General features: G+C 41.4%; 1 protein-coding gene across 17 annotated transcripts in view; it reads left to right on the forward strand.

Moving 5' to 3' along the window:
- TENM3 (teneurin transmembrane protein 3) overlaps positions 1-13,994 on the forward strand; it is a 1,268,347-nt gene that overhangs the window by 1,150,578 nt on the left and 103,775 nt on the right. For all 17 annotated transcript variants that reach the window (XM_027077054.2, XM_027077058.2, XM_027077059.2 and 14 more), the window contains 5 exons: positions 3,803-4,013; positions 4,474-4,575; positions 4,765-4,959; positions 6,164-6,364; positions 12,829-13,014. In XM_027077054.2, the coding sequence (XP_026932855.1) occupies positions 3,803-4,013; positions 4,474-4,575; positions 4,765-4,959; positions 6,164-6,364; positions 12,829-13,014 (895 nt within the window). The remainder of the gene's footprint in view (positions 1-3,802; positions 4,014-4,473; positions 4,576-4,764; positions 4,960-6,163; positions 6,365-12,828; positions 13,015-13,994) is intronic.

Raw genomic sequence — 13,994 nt, forward strand, 5'->3', positions numbered from 1 at the left:
GAACAGGGAAGGGGCAGAGAGAGAGGGAGACACAGAACCTGAAGGAAGCTCCAGGCTCTGAGCTGTCAGCACAGAGCCCGACGTGGGGCTCGAACTCAGGAACCATGAGATCATGACCTGAGCCAAAGTCGGTCGCTTCACCGACTGAGCCACCCAGGCGCCCCAACCCATTTAAATTTTTGATTATAATTATAATTCACTCCAGTGCCTGCTGTAAGTGATAGTGTCTGGAAAGCAATAACCAGGTCTTCTTAAACAGAGTGGGTGTCTGTAACGTTAGTTATGGCAGAGAGATTGCATTTATATCAATAGCCCGGTGATATAGGAAAAAATATTTTTTTCCTTGGAACCATATACATGATTCAATCACTTTTTTATAACTGAAGAAATATGCCTCTAAAGCTAAGCACAACAGTGAGTGTGTAACCCGTAAACTCCAGAAAATAATTTCCAAAGAAAATTGTTGTGTGCTTTACAGATTTATTTAAAGATTCAGGTTTGACTCTTTCCTACTTATGTATACCATGTAAGATTAGAGAAACAAAAAATGCAGTTTCAGGTTTTCCCATTCTTCTGGAATTTAAATACAATATACATCATACCCACTTTTCCTTCCGGCCACAATATATGTGTTTAACTAGATTACGCATTTTCTTAAGCTCCACGGTTATTAGAGTTCTTTCCTCTGATTTATTCAAGATCAGCAGAGCAAACAACTGTTTCTGAGTTCAGTGTTTAAACATGAAATATGCTATAAAGCAACCCAAACTGAACATTTCTCTGTTTCTGGGGAACGTTAAATAAATCAACCTGAAATAATTAAAATTGGCCGGCCATTCGGAATAGTCAACTTGAGTTTTGAAAGTCTTTGTGACCCTTTATAAAACTGTCCGTTTGATTGTTGCCAAGGAATCAATTGACTTTCTTCTCCCTGATGCCCAGTTTATTCTCCTGGACAGTTAGAAGCCTAAGGAAGCAATTTAACGCTGTACAGTGAACAGTGTAGTGTATCATTTAAGAGCGTGTGCGTGAAGCCTGTTTCAGAATGGTAGCTGGAAACCTGAGTTTTGTAAGCACGCACCCCTGCGACTCTTTGACCTTGTGACCTTGAGCAAATCACTTCTCTGTGCCAGTATCTGTCCAGAAGCAGTTGAATCAGATGATGTCTAAAATCTCTTCCTCCTGTGTGCCAAAGATTTACAGCAAGCTCAATGCTCCCACCAAATAGTTGATTAAAAAATACAATTAAGTATTCATAGATTCTGAGATTCATAGATTCTCATCCTTTTAAATTTTTTAAGTTTATTTATTTATTTTGAGAGAGAGAGACAGAGTGAGAAGGGGTGGGACAGAGAGAGACAATCCCAAGCAGGCTCCACAATGTCAGCATGGAGCCCGACGCCGGGCTCGATCTCATGAACCGTGAGATCGTGACCTGAGCCGAAACCAAGAGTCGGGCGCTTAACTGACTGAGCCACCCAGGTGCCCCTCATCCTCTTAATAACTGACTTGAGTTAAGCATATGGACAGTCTAACTGCTCAGAAATGAACTACCAGGATACCTTTATCAAAGTCTGACCTTTGTCTCGTGATCGCTTCCCCAAAGTGGTGAGACTGAATTTTATCCCCGAATAACACAAGACCCGAAGACGTGCCCCCACAAAAAAATCCACATCTCCATCTTATGAATAGGTATTATGAGGAAAAGCCAGGAATAGGTATTACGAAGTAAAACCAGTTTGTCCTTAAGTGATCGCTTTGTACTTTACCCCCTGAGAACAAAGGTTATTAAACACTTCTGTTCCATTAATTTGTTTACTTTTTGTAGACATGGGATTATGTGAAGCAGGGGACTTGTCTTTAGGTATTTGAATAAGCCCCACAAAGGCGTGTGGGAAGGGGTGGCCGACTACTCTGCATCCCAGTGACCACCACCCCAGCCCTGTGTTACTGTTCCTGATGTGATACAAACGACGATCTCTACAATAAAGGTGGTGATTCCCAGGGTGAGCTTGAGAGGCCAGTTAAAACCCAAAACGTCCTCCCTTTCAATGTTTGCACATACTGTGTTGAGTGTTAGAGGACAAAAATGTTTACGTGCCAAGGAGCCATTAAAAGAAACTTTCCCCCTGCCTCTTTGCCATGCTGATATAAATATTTAAATCCGACGGGGAAGTGGCTTATTTGAGGCATAGGCACCTTTCAGAAGTGCTGAATTATTTTGCCTCTGATAATTTTGAAATACAGTTCCAGATGAAAATTTTGCGGGTCAAATATCCACAACCGGTTATCGTTTTCATCCTGATAAGATATAAATGAAAAAAGTTACCGAATGCTAACTGAGTGACAGCTTTTTTGTGTATTTCTCACAACTGCATGATGTCATGAGGTAGTTTTACTACATGCAGAAAAATAACAATAGGCTTTTATATTTAAATAAAAAATTTAATACGTTGGAGACGGAACTAGATATTCTGAATTCCATCCAATAGTAACATGAGAGGTTTGCGATAAGTACAGGGGCAGCACATTCGATCACGAATCTCAGAATCCCAGCAGGTGATTTTCCTCCAGTTTTTAAGGGATTCGTATAATAAACTTTTCTTTAAATAGACCGCTGATGAAATTCCAGATAAGAAATCTATCTGAAAGTAGAATATTGATGATTCATATACATACGTATGCATACATACGTATATATATGGTACCGTAAATGATATATATTGTTCCATAGTGTCTCTGTCACCATAAATGCAGGCCTCGGGAATAAAAGGAAACTGGATAGGAGTCCGTAGAAAGTGAATCACTCTTATCTAATGAGTTTATTGAAACTATATTGGGAAGTCTGTGCCGTGTCTCCCAAATTCATTGCATTATCTCTGGTTACTATTACCGATCACATTCCATATTTTTCTTTAGCTTTAAACTCTCCAGTTGAACTCTTCTGGCCACCCAGCGTTCACGATTAATCTTACTAAACCAGAAATCAAGCTGAATGATGATTGACTTCAGAATAGTAGCTGGGCATACTTACTGTTATTCCGTCCCTTTGGAACCCCTCCACTGTTTAATTTTTTAGACTTTCAGTCAGAGATACAAAGGCGTCTTGATGCATGTTTTTAATTTAGCCATAACAAGGTACAAACCCATGGGTTTCTCTATGGTACCCGGGATGGTTACACCAGGGTCGCACAGAGGAGTACGGTGCTGTGGTGGCAAAGGTCTGAGGTTTCTCACAGACCAACTCTCCCGCTTACCAAGTACCTGATCTTGCCGGAGCTCCTCGAGGTTTGGTTTTCTCCACCCTTACAGTGTAAGTATCAGTGCCTTCCTACTAGAAGGGTTGCTACAAGGAGTAAATATAATCCCAGCACAGAGTACGTATCCAATGGCAGTCATTACCACACGGGTATTAAATAGGAGAAGACGGTAAGAGATTACCTAGGGGTCCAAAATAAGGCTGCTGGGTTTGAAATGTTAAAGGTTTATGGCTGTATTTGCACACCGCCTGAGCTCATCAAACTTTTTATCCGTTGGGAGAGTGAGATAACTCTGGAAACCGATTGCCCAGTAAGGGGGAAACGATTTGTGAACTTTACATGTGACAACACTGTGCAGTGTGTGGTTCTTACGATCCCTGTAAATGCTACGTGTAGGAGACCTGTGCCATCAGGAACCTTTTTCTGACGTTGTGTTTATTAGAGCAGAGGGGAAAGGTTGGAACACAAAACGGAAATGAGAGAAGCAGCTATGACCGAGATCGTTCTGACCACTAAACAGCTGTACTTGTCCTCACCCTCAGTATGACTTTGTTGAGCTCCTGGACGGCAGCAGATTGATTGCAAGAGAGCAGCGGAACCTGCTTGAGCCCGAAAGAGCAGGGAGACAGGCGAGATCCGTCAGTCTGCACGAGGCTGGCTTTATCCAGTACTTGGATTCTGGAATCTGGCATCTGGCTTTTTACAATGATGGGAAAAATACGGAGCAGGTGTCTTTTAATACCATCGTCATAGGTAAGAGCGGTCTGCAAAGCATATTTTTCCGGGCTATCGCCTGCACAGTGTGTTGAACAGAAACTAAATGGTCTTCACCGATTTGGAGCGATACCTAGGGCGTTAAAGCCTGAGGTACACTGTGAGAGATATTTTCAAATTGTTTATTTACAAATACGTTGGCAAACCATGAAGCACTGAATATTATTCTGGAAGGATCTTGGAGGAGGGCAGTGCGTCTTAAAAACACTTGAGAGCGTCTGCACTTGAAATGGCGATGCTTTGCTTGACTAGTCAAGCTGGTTTGAATAGTATATGTGAATCCTTTTTTTGTTTGTTTGTTTGTTTATTTTTTTTTTTGGTTATGGAGCAAGCCATCCGTCATTCCTTCATGTGCAGCTAAAATGATCAAAGTGACAGAGTTTACCTTCTGCAGGAAGCGGGCTACACAGTAAATATCCCTTCTCTCTCTCCTCTTCAGAGTCTGTGGTGGAATGCCCCCGCAATTGCCATGGAAATGGAGAGTGCGTTTCTGGAACTTGCCATTGTTTTCCAGGATTTTTAGGTCCGGATTGTTCAAGAGGTACGCGAGTTAGAGCCTTTTCTTAAGCCAATAGAAAGAGGCTGTAGAAACACGCGTAAATCAGAAAACTCCCAGGACGGGGAAGAAAGGGGGAAACGGGCCGACGCCTTGTCCCAGCGACGTGCTTGTCGTTCAGGACCCCGACCGCAGATGTGGCTGTTGACTCTTCTGTCGTGTTTTATTTCACAGCAGCCTGTCCGGTGTTGTGCAGCGGCAATGGACAGTACTCCAAAGGCCGCTGCCTCTGTTTCAGCGGCTGGAAGGGCACCGAGTGCGATGTGCCCACTACGCAGTGCATTGACCCTCAGTGCGGGGGGCGTGGGATTTGCATCATGGGTTCTTGCGCCTGCAACTCGGGATACAAAGGAGAGAATTGTGAAGAAGGTAAACACGCCCATATTTACGGAAGTCCGTTGTGACCGTCCTAAAGGAAGAGACGATTGGATCATTTGTCATCTTTAGTTTGGCAGATGAAGCTTTTTATATGCCTCCTCGTGAAAGTAATTAGATCTCCATGCGTATGGTGGCGTCATTTGGTTAACATTTTCACTAATAAGAAAGAGCAAATACCGAAGAGCCCCTGTGCTTCCAGTCATGTGAATAATTCTTTTTTCTTTCAATCAGAGAAAGTAAGCAAACGTGTGTGACTCGAAGCCCACGATGGGCTGTTGTTTTGCTTAGTTGGTTTTTTATCTTTGCTTTCAGGTTTTTTGTTTGTTTGTTTTGTTTGTTCTCACAGTTTTTCACCTCAAAACCAGCTTTTAATCGAGCATTTTGGCATGTCTAAAAAGACAGGCTAACGGTTGGCTCCATAGCTCAGGGGTTAGAGCACTGGTCTTGTAAAAAGACAAGCTATTGCACGTAATATACGAGTGAAAAAAAGTACATCACGGGTTTGTTCTATAACCGTATGTAATGATGAGAATCAGACTGCTATACTGTAAAGTGCAGTTGAATTGTTTTTTCAAAAAGCAGAAAAGCACCATTTCCGTTCTTCAATCAAATTGATTTTATTGATCCGCACACACAAAGTAATGCAATTAAGTCTCTGGAATTAAATTTTCAGGCCATTGACCCTACAAGTGTAAAGTTTTATTGAGTCAAATTGCTAAATTAAATCTCGTCATCTAAAGCACATTAAAGTGAATTAAGAAGGAGAGAGCGTATGCAACTCATTTATTTCTCAAACAGTTTGAGAGTCCCATACAGCTGTCACTGCTCAATGGTCGTAGATTAGGTCAGCTGATACAATTTCGTTATAGAGAAGCCGATACTTATTACTGTCTGATTAAGCAGAACAGAGAGCAATAGTCTGAAATCTCAGGAGCATCTATGTGTGGAATTCATGAAAATTACAAATCCTTGCAAGAGTCTCAGTTACCTAAATGGCATAATTCTGAATGCTGAATTGTGTCATTTTTTTTTTGCATTTTCAGAAACACATTCTTGAAAATGGTAGTCAAATATTTGAGTATCCAAAATTTTCATGTAAATTAGATTGGGATCTAATTCTTTATTCTGCATGTACTTTGCATGTATGATATCTGCTAGATTTAATTATAAAATTGTTCTCTTTTCTCTACTGTAGCTGACTGTCTAGACCCTGGATGTTCCAATCACGGTGTGTGTATCCATGGGGAATGTCACTGCAATCCAGGATGGGGTGGTAACAATTGTGAAATACTGAAGACCATGTGTCCAGACCAGTGCTCTGGTCATGGGACGTATCTTCAAGAAAGTGGCTCCTGCACCTGTGACCCTAATTGGACTGGCCCAGACTGCTCAAATGGTAAGGTTAAAAAATGCAGCACAGTTGAGTGCGTACTATTGTGTAGCTAACTAAAAATTAAGATCTTTTCGTTTTTAAAGCACACTTACTAAATTTTATATAGGTTTTATCCAAGTGATTGTTTCTAGAAAGAAATGTTAAAAGTGATGAAATTTAGTCGCATTAGAAAAAGAAACAGGCTTAGTCAACTTGTCATTAAAATGTCTCCTTTAGTAGCATTGTAAAGAATATTTCATTTGTGTAAAATACTCCCTCTTCTAACTCTCAAGGCCTGTGTATAGCTTGGGACTTAAACACGTTATCTCATCAACAGAGAAGCCTCAATTTAAAAATTATTTGACAACATAAGGCTAAACCTGATCACAATAAAGAGTACGTATAGGTAAATATTATGATATGCATAATGGTCCAACGCTGATTTTTATATTATAATAATATGATTGTAATATAAGTGGCAGGTAGTAATTTTTTTTCCATCAATCAGGTTGTTACTGAACAGCAGCTATGTGCACGGCATGGTGATGGGCCCCGTAGGAATAAATAATGAATCCTTCCTGCCCTCTAGAATAGTGGCTCTCAGATTTTTGACCGTGACCTAAATGACCCATAGCCTCAGTCTTACGTTGTGACACATACATATATAGACTGACATAACTGAAACAAAGCTTTACCAAGTGGTACACACTAATGCTTTTCCCTACGTCTTTCCTACTTTTTTGATGCTGGTTGTATCCCATGAATTAATTCCATGACCGTATTAGTCACACCGTACGAAAAGGTAATCTAACCTAGAAGGTTACCGTTTAATTGGGGAGATGAGACGAACACACATGAAATACTTAGAAACCAGGACATGCCAGTTTAATGTTTTATTGAATAGTACGTGGAACAATATGCTAAATGCAACCAACATTCAGAGGAGTGATCCTGCCTTGATGCACGTGAGGTCCTCAAGGAGATTTTTATGAACATTTCTTGCCTTCTTTTAAAGATGGCAGCTAGCATGGAAATGGGAGGAGGCGCTTTTTGACTAGGGGAATGGTACTAGAAAGTACCTACGAGCGTAGGCTCTGAGATCAGATGCTCGGGTTCATATCCAACCTCTGCTACTTATTAGCTGGGTAACCTTAGGCAGACTACTATATGTTTTAGTGTACCCATCTATAAAGTGAATTTAACCGAGAAATTCTTGGGGCCCCCGGGTGGCTCAGCCGATTGAACATCCAGCTCTTGATTTTGACTCAGGTCATGAGCTCAGAGTTGTGGGATCGAGCCCCGTGTCTGGCTCGGTCATGGGCATGAAGCCTGCTTAAGATTCTCTCTCTCTCTCTCTCTCTCTCTCTCTCTGCCTCTCTCCTGCTCACACTCACTCTCACTCTCTAAAGGAAAAAAAGAAAAAAGCAATTCCTCACAGGGATACTTTGGGAATTACTTGAATTACTGTATATAAAGTACTTAGTACAGTGCTTAGTCCAGTATAAATTCTAAATATAGCTACCACCCACCACTGCCACAGCAACTACCATTAACCAAGTTGCACCTCTGAGCCTATCGTTACATACGCGGGAGCGTAAAGAAAGAGTATTTGGAGGCAAACGTCGGGCTGGGCCCGATTTGGAGGGACACAGCTTGGCAATGACAGTTCAGACAATGGAGAACTCACTGGTCATGACGATGTGTGCCCGCCAGTTTGATGAGAGCAGCCTGTTAGAACTCCCCATCGATTATATGTCAGAGAACATGACTAGTCAGACTTTGACGGCCCAAGGCGAGTTTGAGAGCTCTCCCAGAGTGTGAAGTCCTGAGAGCATGAATTCGTGGGGAGATCGTAGAAATGAGAAGGATGAAGCCGAGGGCCGTTTTAAAGGAAAGCTAGACAGCAGTTGCTGAAGAGACAGTGCAGAAGCTGACCAGAAGAGCCAGACGTCAGCAACCAGGAGGGGCTGGGGCAGTGGACGCGTCTCTGGAGAAGACAGGAAGCTGGGAAGGGGTGAGGGGCGAGGGGCAAGGCAGGATGCAGGCCAGGCGATGAGGAGAGACCGGTGAGACATGGAGGAAGGATGGCTTCTGTTTGGATACTCAAAGAAAGCAAAACTAAATACTACTAAAGGGGGGGGGGTGCAGAATGAGGAGGAGGAGAAGAGGGAGAGGAGGGGAAGTCGGGGGGGAGCAAAAGGACAGGTTTTAGTAATGCTGTTGAGTCTGTGTAGGTTTGGCCTCAGGGAAAGGGTCTGTCTACCCCTCGCCCTGCCCACACGGATTGCCTTCTCTGCAGACCTGTCATAACAGTGAGCGGTTAAGAGCAGGGAATCTGGGGCTGAACTGGCTGGCTTCGGGTGTTGAGCTGGCCATTCTGTAGGCGTGTGACATTCATCGGCTCTTTAGCTCCTCTGTTGCCTCCGTTTCTTTACCTGTGACATGGGGACAATAAGAGTACTACCTTACACAATTAAATTACGACCTGATACAACGGTCGTAAGATGGAAACGAGTTAATATGTGGAAAGCGCTTAGAATCGTGCCTTACACATGGCAAGTCCTTACAAGTATTAACCATTAACACGAGTAGTGGCAGTGGTGGTGGCGGTCATAGTCATGGTGGTGGCGGTCATAGTCATGGTGGTTTGTCACACTTAATTCTTGATTGGTTGAGAGGAGCTTCCACATAAAAGTACTGCTTGGAAGGACACTGGGGGGGCTCCGTCAGTTAAGCATCTGACTCTGGATTTCAGCTCAGTTCATTAGATCGAGCCCCGCATCGGGCTCTGTGGTCTCTCTCCCTCTTTCTCTCTGCACCTCCCCTGCTCGTTCTCTCCCCGTGCCTCTCTCGAAATAAATAGATAGACTTCAAAAAAAAAGTACTGCTGGGGTACAGTTCCCCAAATGTGAAAATTACGAAATGCAAATTATTTCATCTATTATTATAACCTGATGGCATTAACCTAAGAGAAACCCCGCTACGCAGCGAATTAACATGCTTATTTTAAGGGAAAAAAAGACTAGTAATTTTTACAGATCACTCTTTCTTGGCACTTTGAGAAACTCGGGTGACATGGCTGCTACCCTGGGAGTCCTCAGCAACACGACACATTCGTGCGCCCTTCCTCACCTGCTACAAACTGAATCCCGGAAGCCCACACTAAACAAAGTTGTGTCCAGGCTAAGTCGTAATTCTGATGAAAGACTTCTGTTGAAGCCTTGAGCAGATACCCTGGGTAAAGGGACAAAGGGACAACTTAATGCCTTTTCTTCCTTGTACTGTCTCTCTCTCATTTCCCCCCAACCTTTCTTCTTCCCGCAGCTCCCTTCCCCCTCCTCCCTCATCCAGTCTCTCTCTTCCTTCCTTTTCCTCTACCTCCCTCATCTCTGGGCCATACATTTTTGGAGGCAGACAGAGGTTTATGTTCGTCACTGCTTCGTAGAAATAGGAGTGGATTCAGATAGCTGGGAGAAGCAAAAACTGGTTTGAAAATGCATGACCGTAGACCAAATAACACGTCCAGGACAAATGAGAGCAAAACATAACCTGGGGGTGGGATTAGAGAGAACCCTCAGTGCCTCACTAAAGAGTTTTAGGAAATCATCACCACCCAACATTAGGAAGCATAGGTGCAAGGCATTATTTAAATAACACATTAACTTGTTCTGTCCTTTGTTCTTAAAAAACATATTTTATAATCATAAGAATCAAAATAAGCATTTAATTTTTCTGTTCAGTGTTTGTTTCCCTTCCTGGCTTCTGTGTTAAAAAATGCATCCCACACTCAGAAAAATCCAATTAAAGTTTATAGATACAGTTATTTTTATAGTAAAGCTACTTGGTTCAGGTCTCTTATGCCTCCATCAGTAAAATAAGCATACGAATACTAGCTAGAAAATAATACTTGTTTGAAAATTGTCATTCTAATTTGTCTCCCACAATTACCCAAGTAGGAAAGGAATGGTGAAACGGCCCTATTTGTTTCAGATAATGTTATTTAACACGTTAACCTGAATTATTTTATAAAGGAGAGTTTGTAATGGATACTATAGCTCAAAAGATAATTCAGTCTTTGGCCCCTGACTGGCTGAGTCAGTGGAGCGTGTGACTGTTGATCTCGGGGTCGTGAGTTCGAGCCCCACATTGGGTGTAAAGGTTACTGAAAAAAAGTTTAAAAAATAAAGTAAGGTAATTCTGTGATATTGCTATGAATAGCAAATAAAAAAAAGGGTAATAGATGTTAATTTAGAGATGAAATTGGCTGCCAAAAGCACCTGTCATTATTTTACATATTTAGACTGATTTTTTTTCCCATGCTTATATAATCATTTTGCCAGTTGAAAATCTAATGGTAGCCATGTACAAAATGACTGATTAGACATAGTGGGTGAAGATCTTTGTCCCATTGCATCTTTACACCCCCAATGAAAAACAAAAAAAACATATTAAACTCTCAATGTATAGAGTTGGATAATGAATACAGTGCTCTTCTTTGGAATAAATTAATTACGCTCCGGAAAAAAAAAAAAAGACTTTATTCAACTTTGCTATTAGCTGGGAAAAGACAGAAAACTTAGAAGAATTATCAGTAATTAAACATGCGTCTATTCATCCTGTGAAAATATCCTGGTTCCTGTGCGGGAAATTTATCTGCGTGTTCCACAGTTGCCATCTAAAGTTTACAAACACATTGTAGGTAACTTACACTTGTGGCTGGAAGTTGACCAGCAGCATTATTGGGAATTTCTAACTAACTGAATCCCAAGGCAGAACACTTTACCAGCTACTTCTTTTGTTGTTGTAGAAATGACCTTCGGATCTCTAAATTCAATAAGAGTAGATTCTGCAGCTGCAGAAACATTTGGTTAAGCTGCTACAAGAGAAGAAATGAATTATTTCCATCAGAAAGTTTATAGGTTTGAAAGCAACCGAGTTTTCCTCTCTCCTCATCAGCAGTTTGTCCATTAATTAGCCCTTCAATTCCACTTCAATTAAATTAACTCTAATTAATAAGTTCATTACAAAGATTGACGCACCTTGCTCAAAGCTAGTGTGCTAGACGCTGATAAACACCTTCGCCCTAATGAAAAATTGATTAGATTGAATAAAAGGGGTACCTCAGAAAGAAACCTCTCTCTTCTGGAGCAGAGTTGACGTTCTGTTCGTCTGAAGTTAATCAAACCATCTTGGATCTCTTAATCAAAAATTTAATTCAAACGAGATGAAAAATGTGGCTTGAAAAAAACATACCCCACTCTCTTCCAGTGAACAGTCCTGGCTGTTGTTTATAAGAAATGTTACAACTCTCACAGTGCCTTGATATGCTGTTTAAGATTCTGCAGGACTGAGAGACAGAATTACGGTGTCTGAGAAATGTTATTTGGGCAGTGAGTGGGGGAAATAGGAACGAACATGTGGCCACATAAACAGTTACTGGTTTTTAATTTAAAAATAAGGCTGTAGTCTGTTTCCTCTTTGTTTGAAATGATTGCAGGTTTTTATTGTTCAGCATTGTTATCTTTGCAGGAAAAGCAAAACCAAACGACGGTCTTACAATCATAGAAAAAAGCAGTAGTTGATTTTATTGAACTTTACATGTAAAAAGTAGAATATAAAATACCCTTCAAAGTTTTCTTTCTGTGTGTGTGTCTAATCAAATAAGCTTTTAAGAAAGGTTTTGAAGAACAAAATGACTTTAGACACGATTCTGTTTAACGATGGAACCTATTATGGTTTTGAAGTCCTTTGGTAACTTTCAGTTATTCTGATATCTGAAAAACCTAGCTTGTGCAGTGACAGAGTCAGTAGCCACATACATTTTTAAACTGGTTTTCTATTATCGTTCGTCTCTGTCAATAGTACCAGTTTACTGGATAGGAAAAACAACAATTTCTTTTACTCAACCAGCATGTGTGTGTGTCAGAAGCAAGCCAATGTGCAAACCACAAAAGATTCTTTTTAATAAAAGTTTCTGAATATTTTAGAAATCTGAACCATAGAGTTAGAAATAACCTCTTTGCAATTCTTGCTATACGGGTGAAACCCAACTCCTGCCGAGACACTGAAATATTTCATTAATTTTATATTAATTTGATGTATGTGTTTGTCTGTGTGCATGGCTTCTCCACGGCCAGAAGACCCTGTGGGATACATTACGTGTGTGTATTTTCCTCTCGCTATGAATCACGTGTTCCGTTTTGTTAGTAGCCTCCATGTTTACACATACAGTATAGGAAATGATTTATAACAAAATTGTCATGGGTATTTTATGCACGATTACAGCAGCGTATTAAACGAAATGATAAATTTAAAAAGTGCATTTTTACCATTTATAATGCTTACTAGTCGATGCTAAAATGTGCTCAGTATGTAAATCCTTTGTATTTATTTTCAGTGGTTTTGTTTTTAAGACGTAGCCCTGCTTATTCATTCTCCTTCTCCCCGCCGCCCTCCTCCCCTGCTCTCTTTCCTCTTTTTCAACACAGAAATCTGTTCCGTGGACTGCGGCTCGCACGGGGTGTGCATGGGGGGCACCTGTCGCTGTGAAGAGGGCTGGACGGGCGCAGCCTGCAGTCAAAGAGCCTGCCACCCGCGCTGCGCCGAGCACGGCACGTGCAAGGATGGCAAGTGCGAATGCAGCCAGGGCTGGAACGGCGAGCACTGCACCATCGGTAGGCCCCGCCCCTCGCCCCGCCCCCAGCCCCGCCCCCCGCCAGCCCTGCGCGCGCAACAGGAGGGAGAGCCCTGGTTCCTGGCTGTTTCCCTACTTGCAAAAGCTGATTTCCTCTAATTAATTTTAATTCGTCTTTCTGGAAAAAAAAAAAAAAAAAGAATTGCTTCTTCACATCAGGCCTCGTGTTACAACGGCCATTCGGTTCTTTTTAGAACAGCCGTCACAAGCATGAGGTATAAGAATTTGGTGGTTTGTGATGGCTACAAAAATTGATTCACCTGCAGATGATTTCATTTCTTTTTTGTGAACACGCCTCCGTTGAATGTTACGTCTCAGCGTTCCATGGTGCCATTGCATAACAGCAGTATTTTTTACTTTAAAAGAAGATGCCAAACACGGGCAGCCCCACGCATGTTAGCACCTGTCGATAATACTTGAGTCTCTCAAAAAGCGGTTTGACTTTCTATGGCTTTATTTTGCAGCAGCCCAAGAAATAAAGTAGAATGAAATGCACAAGTCTAGCTGTTCTTAAAGTTACATGCTGATACTTTTCAAATATGATGATGTTCACGAACCTCTGTGGGTTAAATAAAGCAAATAGGTGTTTAAGATCAAAATGTTGGTACATAAATGATAGCTAGGGTGGATTCAGAATTATCCAGAACATACATAGTACCATATTTTCAAGGTTTTCGGTGCCTTTGCTTTTTACCATTTGAGTCACTGAACTTAAAACATTTAATTAAAGAAAATATAACAAACGTAAGTAATAAATGCCTACCTTCCTTCAGTGGAAGTGTACCATATTAGCTCTAAATGATACAGCCTTACAAAAATGTCATAATTTGCATAACTTGAGGTATGGTGTTTTATGTCCATAGGGTGTAATTTGCTAACTGGAGGGAGTCCCAATATCTTAAAAAATTTCTTCTTCCAGTGCAGCTACAAGTATCATGTACTTTATTTTCTTGCTTACAG

This window comes from Acinonyx jubatus, chromosome B1 (genome assembly GCF_027475565.1).
Source record: "Acinonyx jubatus isolate Ajub_Pintada_27869175 chromosome B1, VMU_Ajub_asm_v1.0, whole genome shotgun sequence".
NCBI classification, from domain to species: domain Eukaryota; kingdom Metazoa; phylum Chordata; class Mammalia; order Carnivora; family Felidae; genus Acinonyx; species Acinonyx jubatus.